This window comes from Chionomys nivalis, chromosome 24, assembly GCF_950005125.1.
Source record: "Chionomys nivalis chromosome 24, mChiNiv1.1, whole genome shotgun sequence".
NCBI classification, from domain to species: domain Eukaryota; kingdom Metazoa; phylum Chordata; class Mammalia; order Rodentia; family Cricetidae; genus Chionomys; species Chionomys nivalis.
The window spans coordinates 33,782,749-33,801,080 of record NC_080109.1 but is presented as its reverse complement, the minus strand read 5'-3'; the positions used below and the strand labels follow the sequence as shown (position 1 = coordinate 33,801,080).

General features: G+C 43.9%; 1 protein-coding gene across 1 annotated transcript in view; it reads left to right on the top strand.

Annotated features, from left to right (window-relative positions):
- The window catches only part of Fat4 (FAT atypical cadherin 4), a 131,014-nt gene that overhangs the window by 85,598 nt on the left and 27,084 nt on the right, over window positions 1–18,332 (top strand). The window contains exons 7-9 of the mRNA XM_057756879.1: window positions 2,458–2,638; window positions 8,465–8,715; window positions 10,561–14,910. Of these exons, the coding sequence (XP_057612862.1) occupies window positions 2,458–2,638; window positions 8,465–8,715; window positions 10,561–14,910 (4,782 nt within the window). The remainder of the gene's footprint in view (window positions 1–2,457; window positions 2,639–8,464; window positions 8,716–10,560; window positions 14,911–18,332) is intronic.

The following is an 18,332-nucleotide window of genomic DNA, read 5'->3' as shown; positions in this document are numbered from 1 at the left end:
AGAGTAGTAAAAGTTATTGTGCCTTCCTGCCTGTACCCATCTGCTGCTGTGGGGACCCTGATCGAATTTTTTGTTCACACAGAAGCATGGATACGTTCTAGCTGACTACTTTTTAATGAAGTCAAGCAGAGAACTGTGCACATGAGTGAGACTGTCCACTTCCATGTCATTAAACTGAATACAATTAAGTATCCAAGAAATGGAGTCCAGACATTAGTCACAAACAGTGCTCGTCAAAATATTTTAGCTTTAATACCTTACTTGCGGGAATTTTCCACCTGAGCCAAGACTGTTGAGTCAACACGCCCCATGAGCTGGAGATGCCTTCTCACCTCCTGAGTTTGTTCCCTGAGCTTGGGGAGAGCGAGCACTGGCAGTTGTCACTGATTATCAGGCCATGTGGCCCTTCCAGCTGCTGGCTCCACCTTTGGCTGAGTTCTGGGCAGACTTCCAGTCAGGAACCCATGTTTCCCAGCTTGACTCTGCTCCTCTCTAGGACCTAAGACTTTAGCTTTGCAAAAGTCCCTTGAGCTTTTCAACCTCTGTTTTGCTCACATGTAAAAGGGAGTTGCTAGTTATATCCTTTCATGGGATCGGGGATAATCGCAATGTCAGCTTTGTAAACACCTGCATACACACCGAAGGACCCAATAGAAGCCTTCTGTTTCAGATGCCGGTGTGTTCATGAGAGTTTATGCTTAGAGATGCTTCCTACCTCAGGTGCCTTCACAACTATTTGGATTCTCTTATTCTTTTTTTTTTTTTTTTTTTTTTTTTTTTTTGAAACAGGGTTTCTCTGTAGCTTTGGAGCCTGTCCTGGAACTAGCTCTTGCAGACCAGGCTGGCCTTGAACTCACAGACCCGCCTGTCTCAGCCTCCTGAGTGCTGGGATTAAAGGCATGTGCCACCACCACTTGGCCACAACTTCTTTTGTGTGGGGGACTTGCATAACACAACCTTTCTTCTCCCATTTACACTAAGTAACTATTCATAATACAGGATATAGTTTTAAAGATTGTACCGGATCATAGGTAGAATATAATGGGGGCTCATTTTCTGCGCTGGTCTCTGACAGGTAGTATTTCTGTAATCACGAATTTTAACACACATTAATATAAATGAAGTGCCCAATGTAATATAAAATATTTTATCTAGAAGGACATAAGCATATGTTCAATTTATCACATCAGTTCTCTACATGCAGCCCAAACTCAGTGGGATGAGTGTGTGGGCAGAGCCCTGCTTCCCTCCACTGTCCACCCTTTCTGCCTGTGACATGTAGTTTAGCTTCCTGTACAGGACACATATATCAACTCACAGGAATCATCGTGTGATTCTGTCATCTGCTTAATGTGGTTCCTACATGGCTGACCATACAGCTGTTTAGTCCTGAGTCTTGAGCAGCCACAAACTTCCATCTGAAAGACATTTAAATTGTGTCAAAATAAATATAAGTATCAGCAAATCACAAGATGACTGCAGAAAAATAACACAGGAAGGCAGCAAACCTCAGCATTATTCTGTGGCAATAAAGTTACTCCATGAAGCTCAGACCAGCAACCGGAAGTGTGGCTTTCGTCTCGGAACATGGCGGGGTAAAGATGAAGACCATGTGAGCTTCCTACAGAGGAACACGCTCTAGAAGCAACAAGTAATTTCACAAAGAGAAAAGGAGAGAGTCTGCCCTTGGCTGTGAATGGCATCTCCTTTGGTTTTATTGGGAAGAGTTTACATTTGAAAAAAGGTTTTGAAAGCGCAACGAAAGGAGATGGCTTTCTCGTCAGTTATGAGGGCAAACCCACAGCATCCTAACATTCGCCGTAAGATGAGTCTGCTGAATTTGAGCAGCACAGTCTCGGCACTTGGAGCTTTGATTAAGGGTTCAAGGATGACGACAGCTGAAGCAAAATTAGAAGGACTTATCTCAAGCTTATGTTAAATAGAAAGGATATATAAAATAAATTATGAATCTCATGCTGGAATACAATCACAAGATTTTCTCCTTTTTTAAATGAGTATTGATTATACAGAAAAGGGACTTAATACTTGAAGAGACCTGTTGGGTGTTCGGGTAGTAGTGGTGATGGTCAGAGTCATGTAGTTTGTGGACCTACGCAGTCAGCGGCCAACTCTTCCGTTACCGCAGGCTGTTCAAAGTCTGGTTTGCACTATTTTAACGTAATCTCAGATGCCTTATGGGCAGTGTCTCTTCTAGGGTGCTCCCTGCATTGATGTGTTTGTACTTCTGAAATGGAACAGGAGCATGCCAGTGTGTTCTTGCGGAGTCAGGAGGAGACAGTTCAGACCTTAGGTCAAATCACACATCTTTCATGTTTAGAAATTTTGCTTCCATGTCTTATAACTTATCTCCCACAAGTCTGTCTACAGCTAGGAATGGTTAAATGTATGGATGTGGCCAACTGCAAACACTAAGACTTTGTTTTTGCTTCTTCCTAGGATCCCCAGCCTTGACAGGAACAGGGACAATCAATGTTCTCGTAGATGATATCAATGACAATGTCCCCACCTTTGCCAGTAACATGCACTTCACTGCCATTCCCGAGGACGCCCTGACAGGGACAGATGTCCTGCTGGTGAACGCCTCGGATGCAGATGCTGCGGCCAACGCCGTCATCAGGTATGCGCTTGGAACTGTGTCAACTAGTTTTTCACCAGATCTGGTCTTCAAACTAACACAAAGTGATATCTAATTTCATAAGGAATTCCATATTAATACCTAATACTCTTTCTGTGGCCTATTGCCAAGCCACTATCCTGAAACTGAGAATTAAGCAGCAACATGATTGCTTCCTCTAAAGCTGTGCGTATTACTCTCTATTTTATCATTTGCCGTGCCCAGCGATGATACAGCTGTGGTCCTTCTGCTGTTTGTTGCTGACTCCCTGTCTTATGTTCTGTGTTCAGCATGGTGGTAGGAGGTTCTGCAGCATGCAGCTGCCTGGGGATACCCAGTGATGTTAAGTTGGCATGATTGTGGCATCACATGCAGGGAGGGACTTGATGACAATGGAGCCTGTTGGGCTCAGTTCTTCCCTTTCTCCTCTCACAGGCCCATGACTTGCCACCATGCTCCTTAACAGGGTAGCTGACTTTTGATATGGCGACTCTGAGTTTCAAGACCTTCAGATGAGATGTACTGACTGTAGTTAAGGTCAGGCCTATGAGTGTCACATATCACTTCCAGAATGTTCTATGATCAAAGCAGCTTTACCAGTAAGATGAATATACCCCAGGCCTGAAGGGATGAACTTTGAAGCCTTGGGCCATTGATAACCAAGCAGTATCCCCTGCATTAATATTCATATTTTCTTCATTTAAAGGTTTCTTTATGTAAATCCTGGCAACAACCAGGACAGCAGCATGGATTCTTGTTCAAGGAGATAAAGTAGCGGTGTGTAGCATTTGGCTAGCATAGCCCTCTTCTCTGCTTCCCAGCCTGCCCTAAATGGATAAGGACACAATTTTCCTATTTTCAGAGCTAACCCTTAAAGATAAATTTTTGTAATTCCGTGTGGACTGTGTGGTTAGGTGGATAAAAAGACTGTGGGTCAGAAGACAGAATCTGGAGAGGTCTGACAGTTCTTATAAAAGGATAGCATATGTATTAATATGGTGATGGCTTCATTAGTGATTTACTTTTGTCACCTGCTATTAATTTCTCATGAACCAAGGCATCTTGGGAAACCATTCTCTTTCTGCTGGCAGGGATAAGGGTGTGAGAAGCTCTGGATTCAGTCCCATTTCATAAACATTGAGTTGCTGGTCTGAGCATGTGTCAGCTAAGGCAAGACCTCTGTTTTCATTGAACTTTGACCTTTTTCCAGGTTGTCGGCGAAGTGCAGCAAAATAAGATTGTCTCATATATGAAGTCACCTGAATTCAAAAGAGAATGACCCCATTAGGGCATATGAAGGGTATACTCTAAAAGCTAAGAGTTAGACCCTGTAATGATGGCCGTCTTAGTCCCTGTTTTTTACTATGACAAATACCTACTTGATGGTCTTTACAAGAAGGAAGGGTTGATTCTGGCCTCAGAGGCAGAGACTTTGGCCTGGGATCCCCAGCTCTGGGCCTGGGATGAAGGAGATCACACAGCTGTGAGAACGTGGGATAAAGAGAGCTGCTCACTTCATGGTAGCAAGGAAAGGGGTGGGAGTCATATCAAGGGCCAGAGCCAAGAGACACTCTTCTAATGCACACCCTAGTGACTCCCTTCTTCCCAGCAGGCCTCTGGCCTAGAGCTCCCACCCCCAGCTTTCTGTTCACACCTTATGCTTAGGCCAGAGCCTTCTTCATTTCTGAAGACACTGTTGCAGACTCCTCCAGAGGTACCCTTTCCCAACCTCCCGTCTCCCCGTCCAATCAAGTCACACCATTAACTACCACAGAGTTAAAGCTGTAAGAAACTATTTCAAAGCAGGGGGCCTTGATTTGATATAGTGCATGCAATAGTCGATGCTGGAAAGGACAGGATCAAGATGGTAGCCAGGCCGCAGTCAGGAGGGGAGGGTGGTTGTGATGACCCCTGCTGCCGCACCCACTGGAGGGGATGATGCTGCATTCCTGAGGAAGGGGAGAGAAGACGCAAATGAACATGTCCCCAAGTGCTTGTGAACATCAAAGGCCTCACCAGAAACTTAGCAGATGGCCTCTGTCAGGTGGTGTCTGTATGTTAGAAGGATCAGGCAGAGGGATATGAATTTGATACATCTAAGAAGAACACCATGCCAGGGTCAGAGTGAAGAGATTGGAGATGGAGGGGCTCTCTTCCTTCATCCTCCCTCCCTCCCTCTCTCCCTCTCTCCCTCCCTCCCTCCCTCCCTCCCTCCCTCCCTCCCTCCCTCCCTTCATTCCTTTTTGTCTTCCTTCTTCTTTCCCTTCCTTCCTCCCTCCCCACTGGCTATCTCCCTTCCTCCCTTCCTTTATTCCTTCTAGTCTTCTCTTTTACTTTCTTTCTAATATGGTCTCAGTAGGCAATTCTTGCTAGACTGGAACTCACTATGTACTTCAGGCTTTCCCCAAGCTCACATATATATCTACCTGCCTCTACCTCCAAGAACTGGGATCTAAGGCATGCACCACCATGCCTAGCCCAAGGTATGGTGTTTCTTAATTTTCACTCTATAACCTCACTTGAATTTTTCCATCTTAATATCATGGTATGATGGGCATAGAGCGTGTTAAAGCTACCAAGGTTATAGCTCTCATCTAGATCTATTTGTAGCTCATGAACTTCTTTGTACATAGATTCCCCCATAGTTTTAGAAGCTTCATCTACACAAAGTCTAAGGCTAAAACTAAATAGTTAGAATTATTTCACATTTCAAGGAAAAAATATAGAAATTTCTTCGAGCATATAACACAGTAAGATGTTGATAACATGTTGGAAATGTTTAAGGAACAGCACAGACATTCAGCTATTAAAAGAACACCACTAAATGGTTCAATGACATCATGAATGTACAACTGTCTCTGAGGGGCCCAGAAGCCCAAGAGTATCTGTGGTGTTGAGAACCCAACTGAGCCTCGAAGAAGAGAGGCGTGAAAATCCTGGCCCAGGCTTTCCGCAGCAGTCTATTTATAGACAGGCTGGTGCTGCTTCTCCCTTTTCTCAGCTTGGAAGCATAAATTAGCAAGTAATGGGTGTTACGCCATACTTCATGTTTAAAAAAACTTTTCATGCATTTCAGAATTTAATAAAGCTTTCAACAGGAATCATATTAATATCATAAATTTTTATTAAAACTTTAAACATATTGTCTATTTTTTTTAACAATGATCAAGTTGGTTTTATCTTACAAATTCACTGGAAGTTCAGCATGCATAAATCATCAAGTGTTATAAATTACACAAATAGACTCAAGGATAAATGGGTCACATGGTCATCTCACTGAGTACAGAAGAGACTTTTTATTTATTTACTTAATTTTTAAATTAAGGATTTTTTCATACAATCTTTTTTTTTTCATTTTACATTGCTATCCTGTTCCCACTCTCTCCCCTCCTCCCACTCCGTGTTTCCATCCACCCCACCCACCCCATTCCCTCCTCAGAGAGGGTAAGATTTCCCATGGGGAATCAACAAATTCTGACACTTCAGTTCTAGGCAAGACCAAGGCCCTCCCCCTATATCTAGGCTGGGCAAGCTATCCCTCCAAAGAGAATGTGCATCGAGTTGCCAGTTCAAACACCAGGGATAAATCTTGATCCCGCTGCCAGTGACCCCGCAGACTGCCCAAGTATCACAGTTGTCCCTACGTTCATGAAATGGATGGAACTAGAAGAAAACTATCCTGAGTGAGTAACTCAGACCCAGATAGACAAAAATGGTATGTACTCACTCATCAGTGGATAACCAGCCTGTAGTTCAGGATCCCTGAGAAGCTGGGTCGCAAGGAGAACCCTAAGAGAGACATGAATGAATTTCCCATGGGAAAGGGAAACAGACAAGACCTCCTGAGAAAACTGGGAGTGTGTGTGTTGAGGAGAACATGAGGGAACAGGATGCTCTAGAAGCAGGAAGGACAGCAGCAAGGGAAAGAAAGTCAAGAGATGTCTTGATTGAGGGAGCGATAAAGAAACTAGAGAGAAATATGGCACTAGGAAATTTCCCAGGAATCCACAAGGATAATAATAATAATAATAATAATAAGCTAAGAGCATATTAACTATTTTTAAACAGTCCTACAGGCAACACTATGTTTGATGGCATGGAATAAGTAACCTATGTCTTACAATATATGCTTCCTTTATCCTTTGGTTAAACTCACATCAGCTGGGGCATTCTTTCAACCTTGGCTTCTTATTCTCCACCGTGTAGAAAACATCAAAATTCAGTGTCTTTCATTTTTGTTGCTCATACTTTTTAATGGATTCTATGGGAGGAAATAGTTGGTTGAAGCTTGATCCTTATTGCTGTCAAACTGTTGAAGAATGTTCATAGCAGAACAAATCACTTCTTTTCCTACGAATTACTGGAAAATGCCTATGGCCACTGATAGTTTTCAGAGTAGGCATCACTTGCTTCTGTGATCCAGTTCACCAGAAAATCTCAGAAAGGCAAGTTCATTTGAGTATTTCACAACTTTGGCTTGATAATTTAGAATTTTGTCTATAAAACTTCATTTTTACTTAAAGAAAAATATTTAACTATAAAGGGGGTGGTATCACTATACTTTACTACAAGGTTCTTCAACCCCAAGAAATAGAATTTATTTTTATTCTGATTTAGGCTTAATCCAGGCATATATGTATGCCAAGAAATGTTGAAAGCTTTCAACAATATCAATTACTTTTTTCATCAAGTTATTTCTCAACCAAAACCTCTCTATTATATTTCCCATTCAGCTTTATAGCACCTCTATATTTTTATATAGCACCTCTCTATATTTGTAAATATGAACCCTGAAATACATCATATCCATAAAATAGTATAGAAACGCTGGCCTTTATGTTCAGCTGTGGGCATGTTATAGACTATGCACCTTGCTGTTGTGGTGTGAGGCATGCGTTTCTTGCTCTGCAGTTTCTAGTAGGCATCATCTATTGCTTTGCTCACATGGTCAAACCAAGGCACATATCTGACTCCAAGACGGGCATCTTGTATAAAGAAGAAAGCCTTTTGAAGATGTCTACTTCTGATCTGCAGCCTATGTGTGCACATTGTGCTGGAGACCTTCAATTCAGACTGCTTCTCTGACTGTCATTCTGGACTCTACATCAGACACAAAATCATGAACAGACACAGAGAGTCAGCCTCCTCTTCAGAGAAAATGGAGAAGCTGTGCTCAGTGAAAACTCCAGGGAAGTAGCTGATCTGTCCAGAATGAGGAGCAAATTGTCCAGGAAAATATCATCCTTCCCTGACAGGGACACAGCGAGGTCATCCGAGGAATGAGGCAACATGGGAGCATCAATGCCTCTATGTGAAAACAGCCCTCTGCTGTGCTGTGTATAGCCAACACGTTACACATCTAGTGTTTTGTCTTTAAAGAATAATCTCCCCAAGTATTACAGGTAGAGAAGAGAAATGCTTTTAAAGGTGTTTAAAAATGTCCACTAGTGATTCTAGCCACCAACCCCACTATTAGAACAAGGCAGAGGCTGCAATTCCTAGTGTATCTGTTTGAATGGCAACTGTGTTCTAGGCTCATTTTCTGGTATTGCGTTGATCTGATCTGAGAGTTCAGAGACCCCTAAGGACCTTGAAGGGCTCTTGTGGTCATCGAACATTTTAGAATAATGATTGTTTACATGACAGCCACAGAACATTCCAAGTAACTATTTTCTGTCCAGAATTTCTCATTGCTGTGTCTTTAAACTTTTTTTTGTTAAATATCTACATGTTTGCATGTTTTATTTATTTATGTATTTATTCATAGAAAGCAGGGTGTCATGACATCATAGCTGAATGTGACCCACCTCTCCTTGCTCTTTGCCTCAGCTATAGCATCATCGGAGGAAACTCACAGTTCACCATCAATCCGTCCACGGGACAGATCATCACCAGCGCACTGCTGGACAGAGAAACCAAAGATAATTACACTTTGGTCGTGGTTGCCAGTGATGCTGGGTCTCCAGAGTCTCTCTCCAGTTCTACTAGTGTGCTTGTGACAGTGACTGATGTCAATGACAACCCACCCCGGTTCCAACATCACCCGTATGTCACACACATCCCATCTCCTACTCTTCCAGGTAATTCAATAGTAAGGTCACCCAGGTGTGTGTAGCTTATCAGACACATTCTGTGAACAGCGCTAAGAGACATATGATACAGTCTAATTTGGAAAAACATCTGAAATTCAGGGTGTGAATTTCAGGCCCAATGAAACTGAAGAATTCTAATTCTTGCCTTGTAGATTATTTTCTTTTATCCAGATTAGCTGCATATAGGACTTCACAATTCTCATGGCTCCGTGGGTTTAATTCTTATAATGTTTCTTCAACACTGTACATGAGCAAAATAGCTAGCCCTCCATCATCAATGATGGCGCTGCTGACATTTCATTTGTGTGTGAGTTCCTAAGAGGGGAGGCACTGTCTTTGTTCTTCATACCAATTCCCTCATTGTTGAAGAAAATAAACATTCAACTTCAATTCTTCGTGGATATATTTTCAAAAAGTTGAATGAATCACTAATTCTAAGGATTGCATCTTTCCATTCCACTCTTGCTTCTGCTGTCAATCTTATGAGCCCATTGTGAGTTGCCATCTCGGTAGCAACATGAACTTATCTTCCTGCATTGAAAAGAATTAGTTTATCATTTAGTTTGTAAGTAGTGGTACATTCTCTCAGGAACTAAGTAGATATGCTGCCACTTGTAATTTTGATAAGATTAAATGCAGTAAAATATACAAATAGAAGTAATACCGTCTTCTTTCCTTGAAAATATTTTATTCGAAGAATAAATGAGTGGATTCAGAATTTCTCTTCATGTTCTTTGATCTCCTACTAACTCCAGAATGTCTGATACCAGTTGAATGAATAAAACCTACAAATGGATATATGCCAGATTTCCATCAAAAAGAAATGCAAGTAGAATTCATGAATCCCTTTTGAGAAATCCAGCTGGCATGATGCTGACTGCATGATTCTGGTCCGTGCAGCGTTGACATGATGCTGACTGCGTGAATCTGGCCCACGCAGTGTGTGCTGTACAGGGGAGGATGCTTTGGGCAAGATGAGGTGTTGACCATGATCGCCTTTATCTCGCTGCATTCATGTATGTAGCAAGACTCATTGCCTCTTGAAGAAATTCTGGCTTCTCACTCCTGTCATAGATACTTCTGTGGCGATATGGGGAAAGATTTCTGAATGAGATACTGATCCTCAGAAGCCGTTTCTCTGGATGCTTCTCTGCATATTTCCACTCCAGTCTGTCCCAAGGGCATCTTGCCAGGGACTGGTTCTTGCAATCCAAATTGGGTCCATGAATTCATTTCTTATTTTTACGATCTTACACTTACTTAAATTCATTACACATGTGTGTGTACACACATACTTTATCTCTATTTGGTAGTAGCTCAGAGATGAAAGACTTTTGCCAGGACATAAAGGTTGTAGTGACCCAAAATCAGTGTTTGAGGATGGACCATGTTTGTTGACAGGCTTTCATGGAGAGCAACCCAGCGGTGTTTCCAGATGCTGGGAGTGGTGGGCACTTTTCACTAAGCAGGGGGTGGCTCCTGGCAGAGTTGAGACTCCAGTGTCTGTTGGAGGACTGTGTGCAGAGAGGATCTGTGCCCGGGGGCTGTGATTCTAGACAATCAGCCAGCGCTTGCCATGGTTCTCTCAAGGGAAAATAATAACTAAGTCTAGCACCTTGTGTGGGGCTCACTGAGAAAATTAAAGATCTGTTTCTGAAGTCATTAGTCAGCTTTGACCTCGAGACTTGAGAGACAATAAAGTTGTGCTGTTCTTTCCAGAAGTGGTGGAAGGGTTGAACCCAGCGACAACACAGCCTCACATTTATCGAGGGACCACCCACGGGACCCACAGAATCCCCCTGTAGTTTTAACCAAGAACCTCCTCTGTTGCAGGTTCCTTTGTCTTTGCCGTCACGGTCACCGACGAGGACATCGGATCCAATTCTGAACTTCATTACTCACTCTCAGGTCGAAACTCTGAAAAATTCCACATCGACCCCCTGAGGGGGGCAATCATGGCAACGGGGCCGCTAGGTGGCGCTTCTGAGGTGACCTTCTCCGTCCACGTGAAAGATGGCGGCTCATTTCCAAAGACCGATTCTACTACAGTGACTGTCAGGTTTGCCAACAAGGCCGATTTTCCCAAAGTCAGAGCCAAAGAACAAACATTCATGTTCCCGGAAAACCAGCCAGTGGGCACACTGGTCACCACCATCACAGGGTCCTCTTTAAGAGGAGAAACTTTGTCCTACTACATTGCAAGTGGGAACCTGGGCAATACTTTCCAAATCGATCCGTTATCGGGACAGGTGTCCATCAATCGGCCTTTGGACTTTGAGCAGATACAGAAATATGTTGTTTGGATTGAAGCGAGAGACGGGGGCTTCCCTCCTTTCTCCTCTTATGAGAAGCTTGACATCACAGTGTTAGACATCAACGACAATGCTCCAGCTTTTGAAGAGGACCCATTCGTGTCCGAGATCCTGGAAAACCTATCTCCTCGCAAAATACTTACAGTCTCGGCAACAGACAAGGACAGCGGGCCCAATGGACAGCTGGATTATGAGATTGTGGACGGCAACAAGGAGAACAGTTTCGCGATTAATCACGCTACAGGTGAAATCAGAAGCATTCGGCCACTAGACAGAGAAAAAACATCTCATTACGAGCTCACTGTGAAATCTTCAGACAAAGGGTCCCCTTCCCAGAGCACCTCAGTCAGGGTCATCATCAATATCTTAGATGAAAATGATAATGCGCCCAGGTTTTCTCAGATATTCAGTGCCTATATTTCTGAAAACTCCCCCTTGGGCTATACGGTTACCCGTGTCACGACTTCTGATGAAGACATTGGCATAAACGCAATCAGTAGATATTCCATAGTGGATACAAGTCTTCCATTTACAATCAACCCCAACACAGGTGACATCGTCATTAGCCGACCTTTAAACAGAGAAGACAGAGATAGATACAGGATCCGGGTATCTGCACACGATTCTGGGTGGACTGTAAGTACTGACGTCACCATATTCGTGACGGACGTCAATGACAACACGCCCAGGTTTAGCAGACCCTCTTATTATTTGGATTGCCCTGAACTTACCGAGGTTGGCTCCAAAGTTACTCAAGTATCAGCCACAGATCCTGACGAGGGGTCAAATGGACAAGTGTTTTATTTCATAAAGTCTCAGTCAGAGTATTTCAGAATCAATGCCACCACTGGAGAGATTTTCAATAAGCAGGTGTTAAAATACCAAAACGTCAGCGGCTTCAGTAATGTGAACATCAATAGACACAGTTTCATTGTGACAGCTTCCGACAGAGGCAATCCTTCCTTACTCAGCGAGACCACGGTAACCATCAACACAGTGGACAGCAACGATAACCCACCTCAGTTTCTCAAAAATAAATACTTTACGCCAGTTACGAAAAATGTTAAAGTTGGCACTAAGCTAATCAAGGTGACTGCCACGGATGACAAAGACTTTGGAGTAAACTCCGAGGTGGAATATTTCATATCTAACGGGAACCACTTAGGGAAATTTAAATTGGACAATCATACTGGATGGATTTCAATAGCCGCTCCCTTGGTTTCTGACCTTAATCAGAACTTCTTGGTCACAGTCACTGCAAAGGACAAAGGGAACCCTCCCCTCTCGTCCCAAGCAATTGTTCACATCACGGTCACTGAAGAGAACTACCACACGCCCGAATTCTCACAGAACCACCTAAGCACCACCATCCCCGAGAGTCACAGTGTTGGGGCTGTGGTCAGGACTGTCTCTGCCCGAGACCGGGACACAGCCATGAACGGTCTGATCAGGTATGACATTTCTTCTGGGAATGAAGAGGGCATCTTTGCGATCAATTCTTCCACGGGTGTGCTAACACTAGCCAAAGCCCTGGACTACGAGCTGTGCGCAAAGCATGAGATGACCATTAGCGCCACAGATGGAGGATGGGTAGCGAGAACTGGCTACTGTAGCCTGACTGTGAATGTGGCCGATGTGAATGACAATTCCCCAGTGTTTGTGCCGGACGAATTTTTCCCAACGGTCATGGAAAATGCCCCAAGTGGAACCACAGTCATTCACCTCAACGCAACGGACGCTGACTCGGGGGTCAATGCTGTGATTGCATACACGGTGCAATCATCAGACAGTGACCTGTTTGTCATTGACCCCAACACAGGCATCATCACCACCCAAGGCTTCTTGGATTTTGAAACCAAGCAGAGCTACCACCTCACTGTGAAAGCCTTCAATGTCCCGGATGAGGAAAAGTGCAGCTTTGCCACGGTTGACATCCAGTTGAAGGGGACCAACGAGTATGTGCCTCGCTTTGTTTCCAAGCTCTACTACTTTGAGGTCTCAGAGGCGGCTCCTAGGGGCACGGCTATTGGGGAAGTGTTTGCCAGTGACAGGGACATGGGTGCTGATGGAGAAGTCCACTATTTGATCTTTGGAAATAGCCGGAAGAAGGGCTTCCAGATCCACAAGACCACAGGACAGATCTATGTGTCTGGGCTTCTTGATAGGGAAAAAGAAGAAAGGGTTTCTTTGAAGGTGTTGGCCAAGAACTTCGGCAGCATTCGGGGGGCGGACATCGATGAGGTCATTGTGAACATCACTGTGCTCGATGCTAACGACCCGCCAGTGTTTAGTCTAAACACATACAGGGTCCAGATCAGTGAAGGGGTCCCCATTGGGACCCACGTGACTTTTGTGAGTGCTTTTGACTCAGATTCCATCCCTAGCTGGAGTAGGTTCTCATACTTCATTGGATCCGGGAATGAAAACGGTGCCTTTTCCATTAACCCCCAGACAGGGCAGATCACAGTCACCTCAGGGCTGGACCGGGAAACCCTGCCTGTTTACAATCTCACGGTCTTGGCTGTGGACTCAGGGACGCCCTCTGCCACAGGAAGCGCATCCTTGTTAGTTACCCTGGAAGACATTAATGATAACGGACCCGTGTTGTCTGTCAGCGAAGGGGAAGTTCTGGAAAACAAGCGCCCAGGAACTCTAGTGATGACCCTGCAGTCCACAGATCCTGACCTCCCTCCAAATCAAGGCCCCTTCAACTATTACCTGCTGAGTACAGGCCCGGCCACTAATTACTTCAGTCTCAACACCGCGGGAGTTCTGAGCACAACCCGGGAGATCGACAGGGAGCAGATCGCAGACTTCTATCTGTCTGTGGTCACCAGGGATTCTGGGGCACCTCAGATGTCGTCCACGGGAACCGTACACATCACCGTTCTAGATCAAAATGACAACCCCTCACAGTCACGCACAGTGGAGATATTTGTTAATTATTACGGTAACTTATTTCCTGGCGGGACTCTGGGCTCTGTGAAGCCGCAGGATCCGGATGTGTTAGACAGTTTCCACTGCTCCCTCACTTCGGGAGTCACCAGCCTCTTCAGTATCCCAGCAGGCGGCTGTGACCTGACCTCCCAGCCCAGGTCCACAGATGGCACCTTCGATCTGACGGTCCTCAGCAGCGATGGAGTCCACAGTGCAGTCTCCAACAATATCCGGGTTTTCTTTGTAGGATTCTCCAATGCCACGATAGATAACAGCATCTTGCTCCGCGTTGGCGTTCCCACGGTGAAGGACTTCCTGACTAACCACTACCTTCATTTCCAGCGCATCGCTAGTTCCCAGCTGACAGGCTTGGGCACGGCGGTGCAGCTGTACGCCGCCTACGAGGAGAACAACAAGACGTTCCTTTTAGCAGCTGTGAAGCGAAATCATAACCAGTATGTGAACCCCAGTGGTGTAGCCACCTTCTTCGAAAGCATCAAAGAGATCCTGTTCCGTCAGAGTGGAGTAAGGGTGGAGTCTGTGGATCATGACCCCTGCGTTCACGGCCCGTGTCAGAACGGAGGCAGCTGCCTGCGGAGGTTTGCCGTGGGCTCCGCACTGAAGATCCAGGAGAGCCTGCCGGTCATCATCGTGGCCAATGAGCCTCTGCCGCCTTTCCAGTGCAAGTGTGTGCCAGGCTACGCTGGCAGCTGGTGTGAAGTCGATATTGACGAATGCCTGCCGGCCCCGTGCCACAACGGGGGAACCTGCCACAACTTAGTGGGCGGGTTTTCATGCGGCTGCCCAGATGGCTTCACTGGGAGAGCCTGTGAGAGAGACATCAACGAATGCCTGCCCAGCCCCTGCAAGCACGGGGCTGTCTGTCAGAATTTCCCTGGGGGATTCAACTGCGTGTGCAAAACTGGATACACAGGTATGATGGTGTGTTGCTTGCTGTGCTTGCCACTGTTTTTTACCCAAAGACTTTAGCCTTAGTATGAACGTTGTCATTTAATATATATATGTATATATATTAATTTTTAAAGTTTTTGAGAATTTAATACATGGATACTATATTTATACCATTCCCACCACTCTTTTTTACACCTCCAACTCTTCCCATATCCCTCCCCATTCCCTCTCAAGTTCATTATCTCTTCTGTAGTTACTATTGTTACATATCTGCATATATACAAATATAGCCCATCAAGTCCACTTAGTATTGCTTATTTGAACGTGTATCAGGGTGGGATCCTGTGGAATTTCCAGCCTCCATATTGGCATAGCAGCTGGCATGGTCATTATACAGGTCTCATTTAGACAACTATGCTGTTGAGATTCCCTGGCTTTTGACAAGAGCACCATGAGTGGACACTCACCTCCATGGTTGGATAGGAAGCATTTTGGACATATGTCTGCCTATGATAGAACCGGGTCATTTGTTGGTGAGCTGGATGAGTTCTCATTCCTCCAGTGCACAGGACTTGCCCTTCTCTTAATCCTCACGGCATTTTGAATTACCTGTTTGCTTAATGGTGACCATTCTGGTTGGGAAAGGAAGAAATGCTGGTTTGGTTTACATTTTCCTGGTAGCTCAGGCTGTCAAGAAACTCTCCCCTGTTTACTGACAATTTGTGGCTCCTTCTTTGAGAGCTAGTTGTTTCACTGAGCGCTCCTTGGTGGGGTCACGTAGTCTCTTAGTATTTAGTGTTTCAAACTCTTTATGTGGTCCAAATATTTAGTTCTTCGTCAGATGAATCATCAGCAAAGATCCTCTCCCATTCTGTCTTTTCCCTCTACTCACTTCTTTCCTTCGCTGTGCACAAGCTTTCTAATATTATGCAACTTAATTTGTGGATTCTTAGTTTTGTTGCTGAGGCTACTGGAGTCATGTTTAACAGGTCCCTACCTTAGCTATTTCTTGACATGTTTTTCTAGTGACTGTGGTATACTTGTCTCAAGTCTGTCAAGAATATTCACACTGGACTATATTGATTTCTAAACGAGTTTTCAGTTTGTGTTACCATTTTATGGAAATAAATGGTTTCCAAGGTTCTTAAGAAAATTCTGGCAGCCAATATCAGAGGCTAAGGAGGTAGGGAAGAGGAGGGAGAGAGTGGGGTTGGACCACAGGTGCAAGCTTCTTTTGTAGATGTCAACTTATGGCTGTGCCCTGTTATACCCATGCTTGGGTAACCACAAAAACACATATCCATATGATTCTGACAGAATTATTTCACCTCATGTATTTTTCTCAGACTCCATTTAATGTTGTAGATCTTCTCTTGTGTTTTCTCTACATTTTAAAGCCTACAAAATTCCAAACTATTACTGTTCAGTGATCCTCATGTCTTATACAGCATATACATGCAGGATAGACAGGTAGGAGGGGAAGAAAGGCAGAGACAGAGACAGAAAGACAGACATGCAGAGAAACACACACACAGAGGGAGAGGGAGCTGGGAGGCATTGCTGTATTTCTTCTCAGCATGGGAAGCTCTGCTAACGTTTAGAAGAGGCAAGAAGAGTGAGAGGTTGTGATTGACGTGCTCCTAGCAGCTTTGTGTGGGGAGTGTCTGAGTCCCTGAAAACTCCCAATAAACATAAAAATGATGATCATGTCATGGAGGCAGGAAGAGGGGATATGATTATTGCAACATTATAATTGTTTTGTTGCCCAGTTTTATATTTATTGAATTTTATTTTCCAGAGTAAGCATAGAACTCTACACACAGTAAACATGTGCCAATTTTATATGAGCGTATGATTTAAAGAGATTGATCATTGATTTTTGTATAACTTAGTTTCCAAATCCTTAGTTACTAGAAATAAAACAAAAGAAAATGCAAACAGTGAGTCTGTGACATCCACCCACTTTCTTTATGTTTCTGTATTTGTTCCTTCTCTTATTGCTATGATAAAACGGAGTCACTGTAGGGGATGAGGGTTCACTTTGGCTCAGTTTGAGGGGACAGGTTATCATGACATAGAAAGCATGGATGAAGGGATGGAAGGTGGGTGGGTACGTTGCTGCCCCAGTCAGGAAGCAGAGAGAAATGAACACTGTTGCCCCCAGGACTTTCATCATTTTGTTTAGCTCAAGACTCCAGGTCAAGGGTTGAACCACCTACATTCATGAACCTCAGTTAAACTTTGCTCAAAACATGCTCACAGAGACACCCAGAGTTGTGTCTCCTAGATGACTCTAAATCAGTATTAAAATGAGTAGTCTTATTGTTTAAGTACACTTTCCTACAATTTAAATTTCATATTACAGAGAGGATTTCTGAGCAGAGTAGAAGAGAATAACAAGTTTATTTTACTGTGGAACACCTGAACATATATTGTAGGTTTTGCCACACATATGGGCGCAAGTCAGTGTGACTTTAGGAAGTATGCCTTGGGCTTGTTACCATGTGACATTTCCCTGTGCTTCGAGGCATGTCTTGTTATTTTAGGGGGAGATAAAATTTGTCCATTCATCACTTTTGTGTCAATTTATAGTATACATTTTTTCCAGACAGAGAAAAGTTATATACAGGCTGTACACAGCAATTTTTCCTAAGGAGCTTGCCAAACATACGCTTTCACAGAATGGACAGAGGATGAGATATTGAAAAGAGAATCCCAAGTTATATGTGAGTGCCGTGATAACTTGTGGTGACAGAGATGTGTGATACAAAAGAAAAGAACTCTGTGAGTAGTCACGGCACACCTTTCTAAAGAAAAAATACTCTGGGGAAAACACTTTGATGAACTAAATTTCTTGAGGGTACCTTTCCCCGAAAAAAGGATGGAAACAGCTTACACAGTGTGCAGAAATAACTACTTGGTACTAAATTAACTTTAAAAGCTTTTGAGGGGTTGGAGAGCCGACAGCAGCTAAGAGCATTTTCTGCTCTTGCAGAGGACAAGGGCTTGATTCCCGGAAATCACATGGCAGATCATAACCTTTGTAACTCTGGTTCCAGGGGGTCTAACACCCTTTACTGGCCTCCACAGGAAGTGCATGCACTTAGTGGACAGATGTAACAAGCGGGAAAAACACCCCCACACAAAAAATAATAAATATTTTAAAAATTATTCCAAAAATGCATCCTCAGAATGAATAACACACACCTAAAGATTAGCAATAAAATATTTTAACAGAGGTATTTGGATACAAAATGGATTGCAATAGTTTCTATGCTCTGTTTCTCCTCTGTGTATAATAAACTCAAGAGATGGAACAGTGTTTGTAGTGACAGAGCATAGTTGTGTTCGGGAAAGCAGAAAGTCCCATCAACTATAGGATCTCAAAAAAAAAAAAAATCCTTATCTACACAACATGGTTCTGTTTAACAGCTAATAGGTAGC